Below are 14,899 nucleotides of genomic sequence, written 5' to 3' on the forward strand. Positions count from 1 at the left end.
GTACACAGGCCAAATTAATTTCAACTTTGCACGTATTGAGCTCATTCTACTACATTCACCTGCACTAAAATCAATACTTTCCACCCATGTTTACAAACCTACTCCTTTCATAAGGTGCAGCTCCCTGATATCATTGCTCCACCTTTTACCTACTTTTCCTCCCATATTGACCATGTCATTCTTACTACATCATTCAGTCTACAGAGTGATATAAGATCTGGCAAAGCTCTAAATCCTAAGTGACAGAAGTACGCATTATAACAAGGACTTACTGGTAACTATTTTCTTTTCTATTACTAAAATATATACAAGCTCGTGCATTGCAACATCACAAAATAATTCTTCAAAAGCTAGCAATAAATTTCATCCTACATAAACACTCATGGAATTAGACACTAATAATCGTCTAATTCAAGGAACAAAGCCTAAGGGTTACGTGCAGCCATTGCTTGTCTGATGTACGTCCATTGGTCGAAGACAAACTCATATGGTGTAGCTGCATTCTCCAGGAGAATCAGCAGGTGGAAATATCCCTGTATACTGAATACTCTGCTCAATAATGATGAACAGTAGGACTACTATTTTTTTTTCCACTTCTAGAGGGGGCACTGTGATATCTGGTATCGTATATATTTAATTATCTATAAGTGAGCTCTTCTGCGGATATTTTTTTTCTTCTTCAAAACATTGTATTGGTTTGTATTGTGGCTTGGGAATTGGGCTTTATCTTAGACTGACATAAGTTTCCCCCTTTGTGTTTTTGGCTATGTTCACACTAACAAAAAAAAAAGTAAAGAAAAAAAGCATCCAATCTTTTTTTAAATGACCTCCTTTGATGTCAAAATAATGATCATGGCAATTATTCACGGATGTCTTTTGAAAACAACAGGCACTCACTATTTTTTACTTGTTCACACACAGTTATTCTTTTTTCTCTATCCTTTTACCGTCTTTACTATTAAATTCAATGGGCTCTTCAATTAAAGACACAACCAAAGGACAATCAGTCCACCTAAACTAGCAATATGTAATGAAGCGGAGGGGGAGAGCTTGTAGTGCCGACACCGTTCACCTTTTCCAGTGAGTGGAATCTATTAAATATCATAGCTCTATTTCATTCAGACATATGAGCAGACATGAAACAGATTGGCTGCAAAGCATAAAATGTGGAGAAGGAGGGGATCAGTGCAATGAAATTTTTCCTTAACATAGAGTCTCCTCTGTTAGTCTAAATTTTATAATACTTGTAGTTAACTTGTAATACTTTTTATATTAGATCACATGGATACATGAGCTAAGTAGTAATTTAAGCTCCTTTCAAACATCCGCTTATTCTGTGTATCGACAAACGAGGACAGAATAAGCACCCATTTGGTTCTATATCCGCATACACACACAACCATATGTATTACAGGTCAGTATTGGGGATCCTCTATTAGAGATCTCCTATTTTGAATGAAAGGGCCTGTACTAATTTGGATGCCTATAGGTGTGTGAATGTGGCCTAAGATTTGTGTATCTTTGTATACTTCTCTAATAAATGTTAAAGACATCAGAAGTAGGGATGGTCTGAACCTGCCGAGGTTCGGGTTTGTACGAACCCAGACTCTCGGCAATGATTCCCCCTGTCTTAAACCTCCGTGGAGAGGGTGGATAAAACGGGAAGACCGCCTGGAAAACTGGGATACAGCCTATGGCTGTGGCTGTATCCCGGTTTTCCAGGCGGTTCTCCCGCTGTATACACCCTCTGCACAGAGGTTTAAGACAGCGGGAATCTTTGCTGAGAGTCCGGGTACATAAGAGGTTCGTACCATCCTTAATCAGAAGTAATTTTTTAAACTAATTTATTAAAATAGATTTGGAAAAAACCCAAAAACTGACGAGTGTATAACATTATACAGCAATCATAGTGTACTATATGAGAGTAACAAGTCAGATTTAAGTAAATGTTTTGTTTGTACTTAAAAAAAATTGAGTTATTTTTATTATTCTAGCAGAGAAAAGTGTATACTGTATACTTCAAACCTTCTGAAACGGAAGAATATCTGGTGAAAAGGAGCATGAATGATCTACTGTTCAATTTCATTCTGTAGCAAAAGGGAGAGTCAAAGGGTTCATGTCGGCTTGAAGCCAGCATAGTAAAAGAAGGAAAACTCAGAGACAGCTGTCAGAAATAGAAATGAGGGAGAAGTTATTCTGTCCTGCAAGCTCAACAGAATTAAAAATACATAGAAATATCCACAGTTTATTAACTAAACTTAAAGTCTATTGTCTAATTACTAAATAATTGGGAAGATTTACTGTAAATGCCATCTTTATGCCTGGCAAGTTGGTTATAAAATCAGAATATGCATGAAGTCATCTGTAGTTTGTATTTTCCCCTGTTGAATGGGACTATTGCATAATGTTATAATATGCACCAGTGATCTAGGGTGTTAGAGAGGTAGAAACAGCAAAATTACTATAATTTATGCTTTTGTAACACATATGCATACAGTAAAGTACTGTAGTATATATATATATATATATATATATATATATATATATATTTCATAGTTAATGAGCCATACACAGGGCCATAACACTGTATGTTTTTGTTTTCTATAGGATTATAACAGGACTCCTGTTGAAGGGTCTCCTATATACCTTTGTAAGCCTTTGATTTCGCAATAGGGCACACCGACTGATTTCTGGCAAACCTTGTTCTATCGAAAGAGGCTTAATTATGGGGCATACAGTCTCTAAGGGGGCCTGGTGGCCCAGAAGAGCACCAGTTTTGACTGTATCTGTGTCCTTAGAACATGGATACAATTAAAAACCTACAGCAGAGCAGAGGGTCACCAGCTTCCTCCCTTACTGTACACTAGAATAAGCCGCTGCTTAAGGCTATGTCCACACTGCGTATATGTCCGGCCGCATATTTTTGCGCCTGGACATATACGCGGTAAACTCCGGCCAGAGATTTACACTACTTGCGGCCGGCTACATACGGACCGCGAACTTACGCCTGTAGTCTACTTACGCTTCCCGAGCGCCCTACGTAGCGATCTGACAGCGGTCTTTTACTTGGAAAGCTTCGCCTAGCCCCAGACACCCAACAGAACCTTTTGGATTGGCACAAAAAGCTGCAAAAATGAAGAAATCACCACTACATATGGGACCGCATGTAACGCTTCGGGCGTAAGTTACGGCATTTTCGTCCTCAAACAATGGTCTGGTTCATTTTTTACGGCACCGCGTACGATCCGGGCGTAAGTTTGTACGTAGTGTGAACTGTGCAGCCGTACATCGTATACTTTTCATTGTACGCAAACTACGTAAGTCTCCGGCCGCTTATTCACGGAACGCGCTACGGCCGGAAACTTACGTAGTGTGAACATAGCCTTAAGGCGCACTCCAGGCGGGAGCCCTTTTTTAAAAAAAAAAAAGTTGATGCAGTCTCTGATTGGCTGGGCGGGCAGGTCCCGGAAACTGCCAAACAGCGGGTGGATTGGCAAAATACTGTTGGCACCAGGGAGGGAATTTTATTATTTGCACTTTATGGTTTTCAAACAACCTATCCTAAGGCATATATGCAGTGGTACCTTGGTTTAAGAGTAATTTGAATTGAGAACGTTTTGCAGGAAGAGCTCACAGTTTTTCAAAATTGTAACTTGGTTTAAGACCATTGCTTTAGTTTAGGAGCTCCCTGTACTGGGTGGGAGGAGGAGAGGGAAAGGGGCATGGTCTGCATAGCGGGGTCTACAGCACTGTACACTGACCCAGGAAGTCTCTCGCACCTTTAAAATAATAGCAAATCCACTTCAGGCTGGGGCCTGCATCAGGGGACAGGACTGTTGAAGTAATCTTGCCATAGCTGTAACTCCTCTCTCCCTGGAAAGAGAGTGCTGCTATACTGTGCTCACCCTATACCCTGCTCATTTCCTCTCACAGTCTCTGTCATCCCTTGTGTTTCCCATCCTCTCCATTCCTGCTATAATGTGCCACACTCAACCATACACACTGCTGCTATGATGTGCCTGCACTTACTCTCAGCTATACACACTGACAGAAGCTTTTCTATTCAGCACTGTCCTCCTGCACAGCTCTGTGATTCTCACTTCCTGATTGGTCCATGCGGAACACACGTCCCTTCCCAGTGCTGTCATGTGACCACACAGACCTCTGACAGCAGCCCTGATTCTAGCCTGTTGTACTACACTACAGCATTATGGGGATCTGCAGTTCCATCCTGTATCTACAAACTGCTGATGTTTTTTCAGGTTTATGCACTTACTATACATTATACTCCACATGCTGATTGCTATACTCTTCAGTAACTTGTGACATATCCAGCTTTCTTACTGTTTGTTTCATTTGTTTAACCTGTTATTTAGAATAAAAAATCATTATTTTTGGCGGTCTGGAACCATTTGTCTGCATTTCAATGATTTCTTATGGGAAAATTTGCTTTGGTTTGAGAGTGATTTGGATTACAAGCACAGACCCCGAATGAATTATGCTCGTAATCCAAAGTACCGCTATATTAAAAAAGGCTCCCATCCGGAATACTCCTTTACGCCTAATTGGGGCGCTAAGGGGCACAATCACTGACAAGGGGGCAAAATCACTTCCCAGGAGGCTAAAACCTAAGCAAGTAATATGAAAAAAGATAATTGTAAAGTGCAACACTAAATACCATCAGTGTCTTTTACAAACACAGCAGTATCTAGAGTTTGGTGCAAGATGTACATTTTCCATTGATATAAATAAAACTCTTTAATCAAAAGAATAAATCTAAACAAATGTGCCATTTTGCTCATGCTGCCTATCTTCTGATCATAATGGAACACATTTAACATCACCTCAGTTTTGACCTTGAAATAGCTACTGTATATCCTCATGCATGCAATACAGTATATGTCACTGCTGTTATTCCTAATACTGAAACCATAATTTCCACAGTTCCCTTTATGTAGTGTGCTGATCATAATAGCAAATATTCAGATGACAAAGTGATTGATGATCATTGTTCTCACAGATGCTTGGCTGAAAAGATGACATGGCATCTAAATGTGACATCTGTATGAAGAATGATAGCATATTATATTACTGAGTTAGAATGCGTCTGTTGGTCACTGTTATTTCAAGTAGTCAATTATCCCAAAGCTGAAACATTTATAAGAATATGTTCATATGTAGCAGAGATTGCTGCAGAATTTGCTGTAATAAATTATACAACTGAAAAATCTGTTCCATTAATCTGAAATGGATTGTTTTAGCAGCAAGAATTCTATGTGCCCCATTCACATGAGAGGGCCAGTCACAGAAATGTCTGCAATAAATCTGGATAGCTAGCTAGCTAGCTAGCTAGCTAGATAGATAGATAGATAGATAGATAGATAGCATATGGCTATATAAACAAAGTGATTAGGAAACCAGTAATATTAACCTGTTCAGGACTAAGGACCTAGTGTAACTACGTCCTTTTTTGTGGTGAGTTACCGCTCGAGGATCTACAGTTACGTCCTAGGATGAAATGGGCACAGGAGCTGCACCAGTGCCATGCCGCGGCGGGTCTCGGCTGTCAGTGATAGCCGGGCAGCCGTATCTACCACAACCCGTGCCAAGCAAGGATCCTGGCAGTTAACCCTATAGGTGCTGTGATCAGGCCAATCTCAGCACCTATAGCGTAGAATAGAGAAAGAATCTTCACTATTTTCCCATTGGGGCTGTGCAGAAGCCCCGACGGTTGCTATGACACCAGAATGCTTCCCTGAAGTCTCCTGTGTCATAACTATAGTGACTGATCAGGCTTAGCCCCAAGGCCTATTACAGGCACATTACAATGCAATTCAGATATGTATGTGTATGTATGTGTGTAATGTCCCTGTAATCAGGCAATCAAATAGTGATGTCCCAATAATGGGACAGTAAAATAAAGTACAAAAGTAAACAAAACATACACAAATAAAAAAATTAATAAATAAAGTACACAACACAGAAAATACCCATGGCCCCAAATCAATAATAAATGTAGAAAAAGAAATAAATAAAAAAGTACACATATTCAGTATTGCAGTGTACATAATGACACTGGCAATAAATTTATCACATAACTAAACCCGCACAGTGGCTGCAGATAATTAAAAAAAAAATTTGAAAACTGCTTTTGTCATGAAATGTGGGCAGTTTTCACTCAATTGCAGATATCGGCCGAATTTTACCACTAACCTAACATACAATATGTCACGAGAAAACAGTCTCAGAATTGCAAAGATAAGTTATAGCTCAAAATTGAAACTGGTCAGATTTAAAAAATGTGCTCTGGTCCTCAAGTCACTATCTGGACCTGTCCTGAAAGGGTTAATCAGTCCAATTCCCTTTTGTAAAAAAAAAAAAAATTCCACAGAAGTCTATTGTAACCCAACCCCTTCCCAAAGACAAATACAGAATGATTGACAGGTGTCAGGTGAACATTTTGATTCACTCAGCAGTAGAATGTTATTCCAAGGGCAGAATGTCAAGGGGTTAGATTGAAGATCAGTTAAAACAGGACAGGCCTTTGAATATGTACAGTACAGAGATGACACAGAGGTGAAGTTATAAATACATTGCATAAACTTCACAGACTGGGCGCAGTCATCTGCTGGTTGGTTATATAACAGCTAGAGAACCATATTTCTGGTTATGAAAAGTTCTAAAAATCTGACTTTATATACATTTTTTTTCTTCGATGCATTCCAATAGCTACAATATTTTTTTTTTTATGTAGTTTTTTGGTTATTTCTCGGCCAATAGGGATTTTATGTAAGGGGTTTACCTTTAAGAACTTATGATGTGTAAAACAAAACATAAAAAATCAGTACGTACACCAGGCACTTCTGAAAACTGCTCTATGCACTGTCTGATCATCTAGTAAGTCTCCTGTAAGTCTCCTATACCTATAATAGTTTTCAAAATACATGCCTCATTACATATAAATTATAGTACTTACACTATCTATCATACAAGATCTACTAAGTATACAGCTCAAGTTCAGTGCAAAATAATATGTAACATTGTAATTGTAGAATGATATAACAGCTCATGTAATGCAAAGTAGAGACATTTGTGTAAAAAAAATAAAAAATGCCAGTGCAAAGCCACTGTACTGTATAATAGAAATCTGCGTCTTTACACATTCTCTCAGTATATCTATTATATATATTAGTTCTTTTAGTATTAAAATGAAGTTACTACATTTGTAAGTACTGGAATTGAGTCGCTACATTGCAGGAATTCCAATGTAACAACTTGTCAATCTAGCATGGGTCAGTGCTGTGTGCATTACAGCTTTAAGTACTGCCCCTCCCTTCTGACCATCTGGTCTGAGCTTTTTTATTCTTTCATTCTGTAAAGACTGGATAAGGGCCAGCTGGTATTTGTATTAATAGATGCCCTGCTTTGCTATTGGAGAGAAGCTCTGAGGCAGCAGCTGCAGCCGCAGGACAGAGCAAAGCCAGGGTGGAGACAGGGACACTGACACCAGACACCTGTAAATTATTCACTTGTGCACTGAACACCCGCAGTGATTTCCCCTGGGACCGGGATATCATTTGGGGAGCCCTAAGGCGAAGCAAGCAGAAGTCACCTTCAACGTCCAGAGGCCACAATGATCAGCAGCCAGAATATACACTCTGCCGGGCAGATGGAGGGTAACAGACTGTGCTTCTCTCTATCCTTCCAGCATCAGTTCATTAGGCAGCATGCAGCAGCTTATATCCTTGTATAAGTTTGTTTTCACAATGACATTAGGAATCATTTGTTTTCTCAATAGCGTGCCTAAAACCGCTTGGTTATTGTATGCATTTTTACTGCTTTCCATTCGTGCTTAGAACTTCTCATTAGGATTTGCATGAGATGTTACTGAGAAGAATCATGTCTGAATGACAGCTAAGAGCTAACTTTAACAAAGTGCTGACTTTCATGCCAGTAACCTGTATGCCGGGTGCAAAACTAAAATCCCCTTGAAAACTGCATGCATTTGTATTATTATAAGTATTTTAAAGGTGCAATGAATGTATAAGCATAGCCAGGGAAAGCAGAGAAAAGTTCTATAATGTTCTAGAAAGGTTTAAGAAATGAATGAAAACATTTGACCCACTTCCCCAGATGCTTGTATGCAGCACATAGCTCCTAAGCTGTCAGATCAAATTGTCACTGCTGAGTCAAGGGTTAATATTGAGGTCAAGTATTCATAGCTGGGAACTAAGTTTTATAACCCTGAGGTGTCTCTCTTTCTGATTTTAGCCTCCAGTGGCAAGTTTGTAGCTATTATAAGAGAAAGTGTTACACGTTTCTGAGGTTTACATTTTTGCTATTGAATTATTGAATTTGCTACATATGTTGTAATGTATAGTAAGTTTACAAAGATTTTGTCTTTGAAGCATGACTGTACAAAGTTTATTGAAGAAAAACAGAGAGAGCATTTTCCTATAGCACATGTTCATTTGCCGATAGTAAATCCTTCCCGGTCGTGACATTCAAAATCTGCCTGGTGCCGTGGTTGGGGTTAAAAACAATCTTGTATTCTTCAGAAGTGGTGTTAAAGAAATATTGTGTAGGACGTCCATGTCCTAGGCCTACAATGCCTCTCCTCCTTCTTCCTCTTGCCCCACCCCCCAAGCCAGATTTCTCCTATTCAGCCCTGGTTACAAAACTGTGAATGTAGCGGAGGGATTCCAATTGGCGCAGATGCACTGACATGGCAAAGCTTCTTGTTCTAGGCTACCATGTCAGTGTGTCTGCGCTGTCTTTACAAGCGGTTGGGATTTATCATTTGCGTGGCACAAGCACTGTTAGAGGTACAGGCTCAATACAGTTAAGGATCACTGCGTTTTGTTTATATGTGGCTTTGCATCCCAGTTTCATTAAAGTGACGGGAACTTAACAGTTATAACTCACACATGAGCAAGGGGACGGGGGTGCTTTTTTTTGCAAAGGGCCTCTGGATCCTATAGCTATGTTAAATAGGTTGCAGTGCATTATTGATTGATGATTTCAAAGGGTCTGGGGCTAAAGGGGTAATCCAGGCCGGGTTTTTTTCTGGAGGATCGCCAGGGAGGGGGTGGAAATTGAAGCCGGAGGTCACTTACCTCCCCCATTCCAGTGTCGGTGGCCGGATCGCGCCGCCCGGTACTCCCATCCAGCGGCCGCTTCCTGATCAGAGCTGCCGCATGAGATGTGACGTCTCAAGGCTCTGCCATTCAGCTTCAATTTCCGGCTTCAATTTCCACCCCCTCCCCGGCGATCCTCCAAAATACCCCCCAGCTCGAAGTACCCCTTTAAGAGTGAAGACATTTGTGTATTTGTCTTGAAAATCCCTTTAAATCTAATCTTATTAAAAATAATTTCTGCCCAATTTGCAACCGTGGTCTCATCCAGTGCATACAATTACTGCTAACTGTTGTTGCATCTAGACATGTCACTGTTTAAAGGTGGAAGACCCAGTTACATCTCACAGTTATCGTTAATTGTGTGTGTCAGATTGCAAATATAATATGTACAAGTACCCTTAAAGGGTATTTCTAGTGCTTCTGTAATGTACATATGTAATGTACATCTATTTTGCATTTGACACCAAAATAGAATTCCGAGTGCCGCTCTCTCTGCTCTGAAAACCACATACTGTGGAACCTTTCCATCTCCATAGCTCCCATCTCTAGTGAGAGTTCTAACACAATGGACTTGCATGGTGCTGGGTCTCTTGTATGAGCCAAAGAGCAGGAAGAATAGCCCCTGGGCCTTTAAAAAAAATCTAAATAAACGTACATTACAAAAATACACAGTCTTGCTTGGTAGTCATTTCTGATAAAAGCACTAGAAGTACACTTTAGGTTGTCATCATTAAACCTTACCCTGTAGAGGTGAAATACAGTATGTGAAATTGTATTTATTGTACAAGTATTTAATTTCTGTGCAAAGTTCTTGGCATGTTCGATGACCTGGGTAGTGCTGAGTGCACTGCCCAAGTCATAGAACATGCCAAGAACACTCTCCTGTAGAAGCCAATAAGTCCCCTCAAGTAATTTGTTTCCTATGTTTCATGTGACTGCTGTAAATCATACCTCTAAATGCTATTAAGAGGATAGAGCAGAGCAGAAACTGATGCAATATGGAAGTACCTATAATAACGTACAAGAAAATTTAAAGGGGGTGGCACTAGAAAAAAATAACCAGTTCCAATGTCTGGTTCCAGTCTAAAAACTAATTAAGTGACAGGTTCCATAAGTGGCTATATGGCTTGTGGGTGAATTGTATGGGAAATATAAGAAGTCCAGAGTGATATTATCTCATTAAAAAGTAGGGCTTTAAAGTAGTAGCATGCAATAGTGATTTCCTCACCTTAAACAATTTATTAAAACAAAAGCACATGACAGTGGTGGGTATGCCCCAGCAAAAAAGGCAGTGTCTCAATAACTTGTCATGTGCCCTTCAGTTACAGCTTGGCGATGACGTCTCAAGCTGTTCACAAAAAGACTTATTGTCTGCTGAAGTATGGCATACCAATCTTCTTGAAGGGCAGCCTTGGGGTTTCTGAGATTCACGGGCATTGAGTTACAAGCCACTACATGGCGATTCACCAGATTTCATAGGTTTTCTATGGGATTCAGGTCTGGGGAAAGTGCAGGCCATTCCATTTGAGGTACCCCAGTGTTCAGCAACTATTCACTAATGATGCAAACTCAATGAGCTGGAGAATTGTCACACATGCTGATGAAATTAGGCCTGCAGAGGCAAAATGACTGCATTAATTATGTTATTTAAAGTGTCACTGTCTTTTTAACTTTTAAAACCTAAATCAGCAGTAGATGTGAAATAATGCAAGTTTGCAATATAAATGTATTATTTTATTTAGTTATTATGGGAAAACACGGCACTTCCTGTGTTTTGTTTTTAAAGAGTCAAAAAACAGGAAGTCCAGTGTTTCTGGGGCCATCTGAGCACTCAAAGAAGACAGTCATGTGATTGATGGACACATTTAGCTGTGAAACTCTGTACTGGCCAGCCTTCATGTGTTTAGTCTGTTTTTTCAACCAGCCTAGGTCTAAAAATCTGCCTTCAGGAGACTGGACCTGGATTTCTGGCAAAGATCAGCTTTATTTTACAGCATGATAGCAACAAGAAAAATGAATGGACATTGCAAACTTGCTTTATTTCACATCTAGTGTTGATTTAGAGTTTGAACATTATAACGACAGGTACACTGTCAGTAATTTGGGCTTGTCACTGAACCCTTCACAAAGTGTAGGGCAGTTCTGTATTGACTAGACACACCTGTTCACACTGTAACACCACCACTTGTCACCACCTAACAAGCGCTTTGTTAGGTTATGCAAATAATATTGAAACATTGAACAGTTGTACATGTAACATTCAAAAGTTTAAAGAATGTCACATTAGTTTCATCTGTAAGGATTAAAGGGGTTATCCAGCGCTACAAAAACATGGCCACTTTTCCCCCTACTGCTTTTTTTTACTTCAATGGAACTGAGTTTCAAAACCCCACCCAAACTGGAGACAACAGTAGGGGGAAAGTGGCCATGTTTTTGTAGCACTGGATAACCCCTTTAGGGTGCCTTCACACTTATCGGATCCGCAGCGGATCCTCACGCTGCGGATTCGGAGCGAGATCCACTGCGCATCCGGTACCATTCACCTTAATGATAGCAAATACCAGCAGCGGGATTGACATCCCGCTGTGAGTATGAGCTTTAACCCCCTGCAGGCGGCGATCGGGGATGCGTGCTGGCTGCGGGGATGATTGGGGATGCGTGTGGGTGGCGATTGGGGATGATCGGGGATGCGTGCGGGCGGCGATTGGGGATGATCGGGATGCGTGCGGGCGGCGATCGGGGATGCGTGTTGGCTGCGGGGATGATCGGGGATGCGTGCGGGCGGCGATTGGGGATGATCGGGATGCATGCGGGCGGCGATTGGGGATGCGGGCGCCGGGGCTGATGGGGGCAGCGGCGGAGCTGCAGGAGGCGGGGATGTGGTGGGGCTGCGGGCGCCAGGGGTTTAAAGCTCATACTCACAGCGGGATGTCAATCCCGCTGCAGGTATGTGCTATCATTAGGGTTAATGGTACCGGATCCGCAGTGGATCTCGCTGTGAATCCGCAGCGTGAGGATCCGCTGCGGATCCGGTAAGTGTGAAGGCACCCTTAAAGTACATTTTAGGTTCATCCTGAAATTTCACTCACAAGCAAAATTTCCCTAACTTTTTGTGAGTTGTTTATATAGGGTCTTTTTTTTTTTTTTTAATCTGTAGTCAGTTTGTCATGGAAGGATGGACATCCAATGCGCACAGTGTATAAAATGACGGATGTTATCTGAGCGGATGTCAAAATAATGAGCATGTCAATTATTTTCGAATTTCTTTTGCAAAAAGCCACTTTATTTTTTAGGTGTTCACACACAGTTTTTCTTTTTTCATCGTTTTCTGTATTTTCATGAACATTGTAGATTGCAGCAGCATGCTATTGCATCCGTTTTTCATTTAGTTTGACCATCATTTAGTTTTCAACAAGACAATGACCCCAAAAATGGTCTTCCAACATTCTTAAAGGAGTTCCCAGAGATGCTTAGCACTTGTTGGCCCTTTTGCCTTCACTCTGGGGTCCAGCTCACCCCAAACCATCTTGATTGGGTTCAGGTCTGGTGACTGTGGAGGCCAGGTCATCTGGCGTAGCACATCATTACTCTCCTTCTTGGTGAAATAGCCCTTACACAGCCTGGAGGTGTGTTTGGGGTCATTGTCTTGTTGAAAAATAAATGATGGTCCAACTAAACGAAAAATGGATGGAATAGCATGCTGCTGCAATCTACAATGTTCATGAAAATACAGAAAACTGTTTGAATGAGAAGATGTGCCCAAACTTTTGTTCTGTAATATATATATATATATACATACAGTGGTGCCTTGGATTACGAGCATAATTTGTTTCGGGACTGTGCTTGTAATCCAAATTCACTCTTAAAGCGACTCTGTACCCACAATCTGACTCCATCAAAACGCTTGTACCTTCAGATAGCTGCTTTTAATCCAAGATCTGTCCTGGCGTCCGTTCGGCAGGTGATGCAGTTATTCTCCTAAAAACAACTTTTAATCCCGCAGTGCTGTGTCTAACGGCCGGGGCTTACATTTGTATATGAATTAGGCTGGCACAACCTCTGTCCCTCCTTCCCGCCCTCCTCATCATTAGGAATGCCCCAGGCAGATTGCTTCCTATTCCCCACCTGTGTGCATAATGAACATGGGCTGGATCGATAAGACAACAGTGCAAAGCTCAAACAGCAGTAAATGTTCCTGGATCATTCCTAATGATGAGGAGGATGGGGAGGAAGGACGGAGAGGTGGTGCCAGCCTAATGGATATACAAATGTAAGCCCAGGCCGTTAGACACAGCGCTGCAGAATTAAAAGTTGTTTTTAGGAGAATAACTGCATCACCTGCCGAACCGACCCCAAGACAGATCTTGGATTAAAAGCAGCTATCCGAAGGAACAAGTGGTTTGGGGGGGGGGGGGGGGTCAGATTGTGGATACAGAGTCGCTTTAAACCAAAGCAAATTTTCCCATAAGAAATCATAGAAATGCAGCAAATTGGTTCCACCCCCCCAAAAAAAATGATTTATTATTCTGAATAACATGTAAAAAAAATTAAACAAACATTCAGAAACAGCAGAATATGTGATATTATAAGTTACTGTACAGTAATGGAGAGGATGATGAGCAGGACAGATGTGGGCACATACATGCAGCCTGAAGTGGCTCTGCCATGATTTGGAAGGTGAGAGAGTCTTCCTGGGTCAGAATACAGGGCTGTAGACCCCGCTATGCAGATTATGCCTCTCCCCCACTCCCCCTCCCACCCAGTACAGGGAGCTCTTAAACCAAAGCAATGCTCTTAAACCAAGTTACTCCTAAACCAAGGTACCACTGTATATATATATATATATATATATATATATATATATATATATATGTGTACACACACACACACACACACAGTGATCCCTCAACTTACATTGGCCTCAAAATACAATATTTTCAACATACAATGTTCCTTTTTGGACTATTGTAACTTGACTCAACATGCAATAATATTAGGATCTGTGGCATATGTAAAAAAAACGACATGAACGACCAATGAAAATGGACATTTTACTGGTTAAATCCCAGTATTACCGAAGTGGATGTAGTGACTGGCTGTCTAGTATCCCCTCCCTACAGTACAGTGTGAGGATATGTTTACACAATGTATATTTTCATAAAACCAGTTGTAGAACGGCCGTGATTATTACGAAAATATACGTTACCTTGCTGTCTATGGGATCCCGGCCGGAGCGTATACACATAGTCTCAACATGCAATGATACAATGGTCATCCTGGAACTAATTAATATTGTATGTTGAAGGACGTGTGTGTGTGTGTGTGTGTGTGTGTGTGTGTGTGTGTGATGACGACTACAAAGTCTCCAGTCTACAAATGATAGCAAAATATTTGGTGGTGAGTAAAGTAAGAAAGGCTGGTCTGATGACTACACAGGAGTGTGGTGAGTTGTTTTAGATTTTGCACCAAGGATGTATTACTTTTTGCTTGTTTTACTGGGTAAGCCTAACTGTTATGCCATAAAACTCCTTTCATTCTGAGAAATAAAAGCTTAGCTGTGATTGCTATTTGTTTGAGACAATTATTGATCTAATTTTTGTCTGAGACAGATTAAAAAAATCTAGGTATTATAAGGATTTTAAGGGTAACTGCATGTATTTATATCTTAGGTGAATGTGATTTCACATTTGGTTATAGCATTTTTTATGATTTTTTTTTTCAAAGCACAATACATTTTAAATAGAAATCCTCTATCATACTGG

The 14,899-nt window shown here is 40.7% G+C and overlaps 1 protein-coding gene across 2 annotated transcripts in view; it reads left to right on the top strand.

Annotated features, from left to right (window-relative positions):
- Positions 1-200: 200 nt before the first annotated feature.
- Positions 201-14,899, top strand: part of GADL1 (glutamate decarboxylase like 1) — a 195,041-nt gene continuing 180,342 nt past the window's right edge. The window contains exon 1 of one of the 2 annotated variants that reach the window (XM_069960402.1): positions 201-274. Coding sequence is in view for 1 of the 2 variants with exons in the window: in XM_069960401.1 (XP_069816502.1) it covers positions 7,634-7,676 (43 nt within the window). In the remaining variant the exon portion in view is untranslated. Of the gene's footprint in view, positions 275-7,466; positions 7,677-14,899 lie in introns of those variants that run through there. The other variant, XM_069960401.1, reaches the window with a different exon arrangement.

Source organism: Dendropsophus ebraccatus, chromosome 2 (genome assembly GCF_027789765.1).
Source record: "Dendropsophus ebraccatus isolate aDenEbr1 chromosome 2, aDenEbr1.pat, whole genome shotgun sequence".
NCBI lineage: Eukaryota > Metazoa > Chordata > Amphibia > Anura > Hylidae > Dendropsophus > Dendropsophus ebraccatus.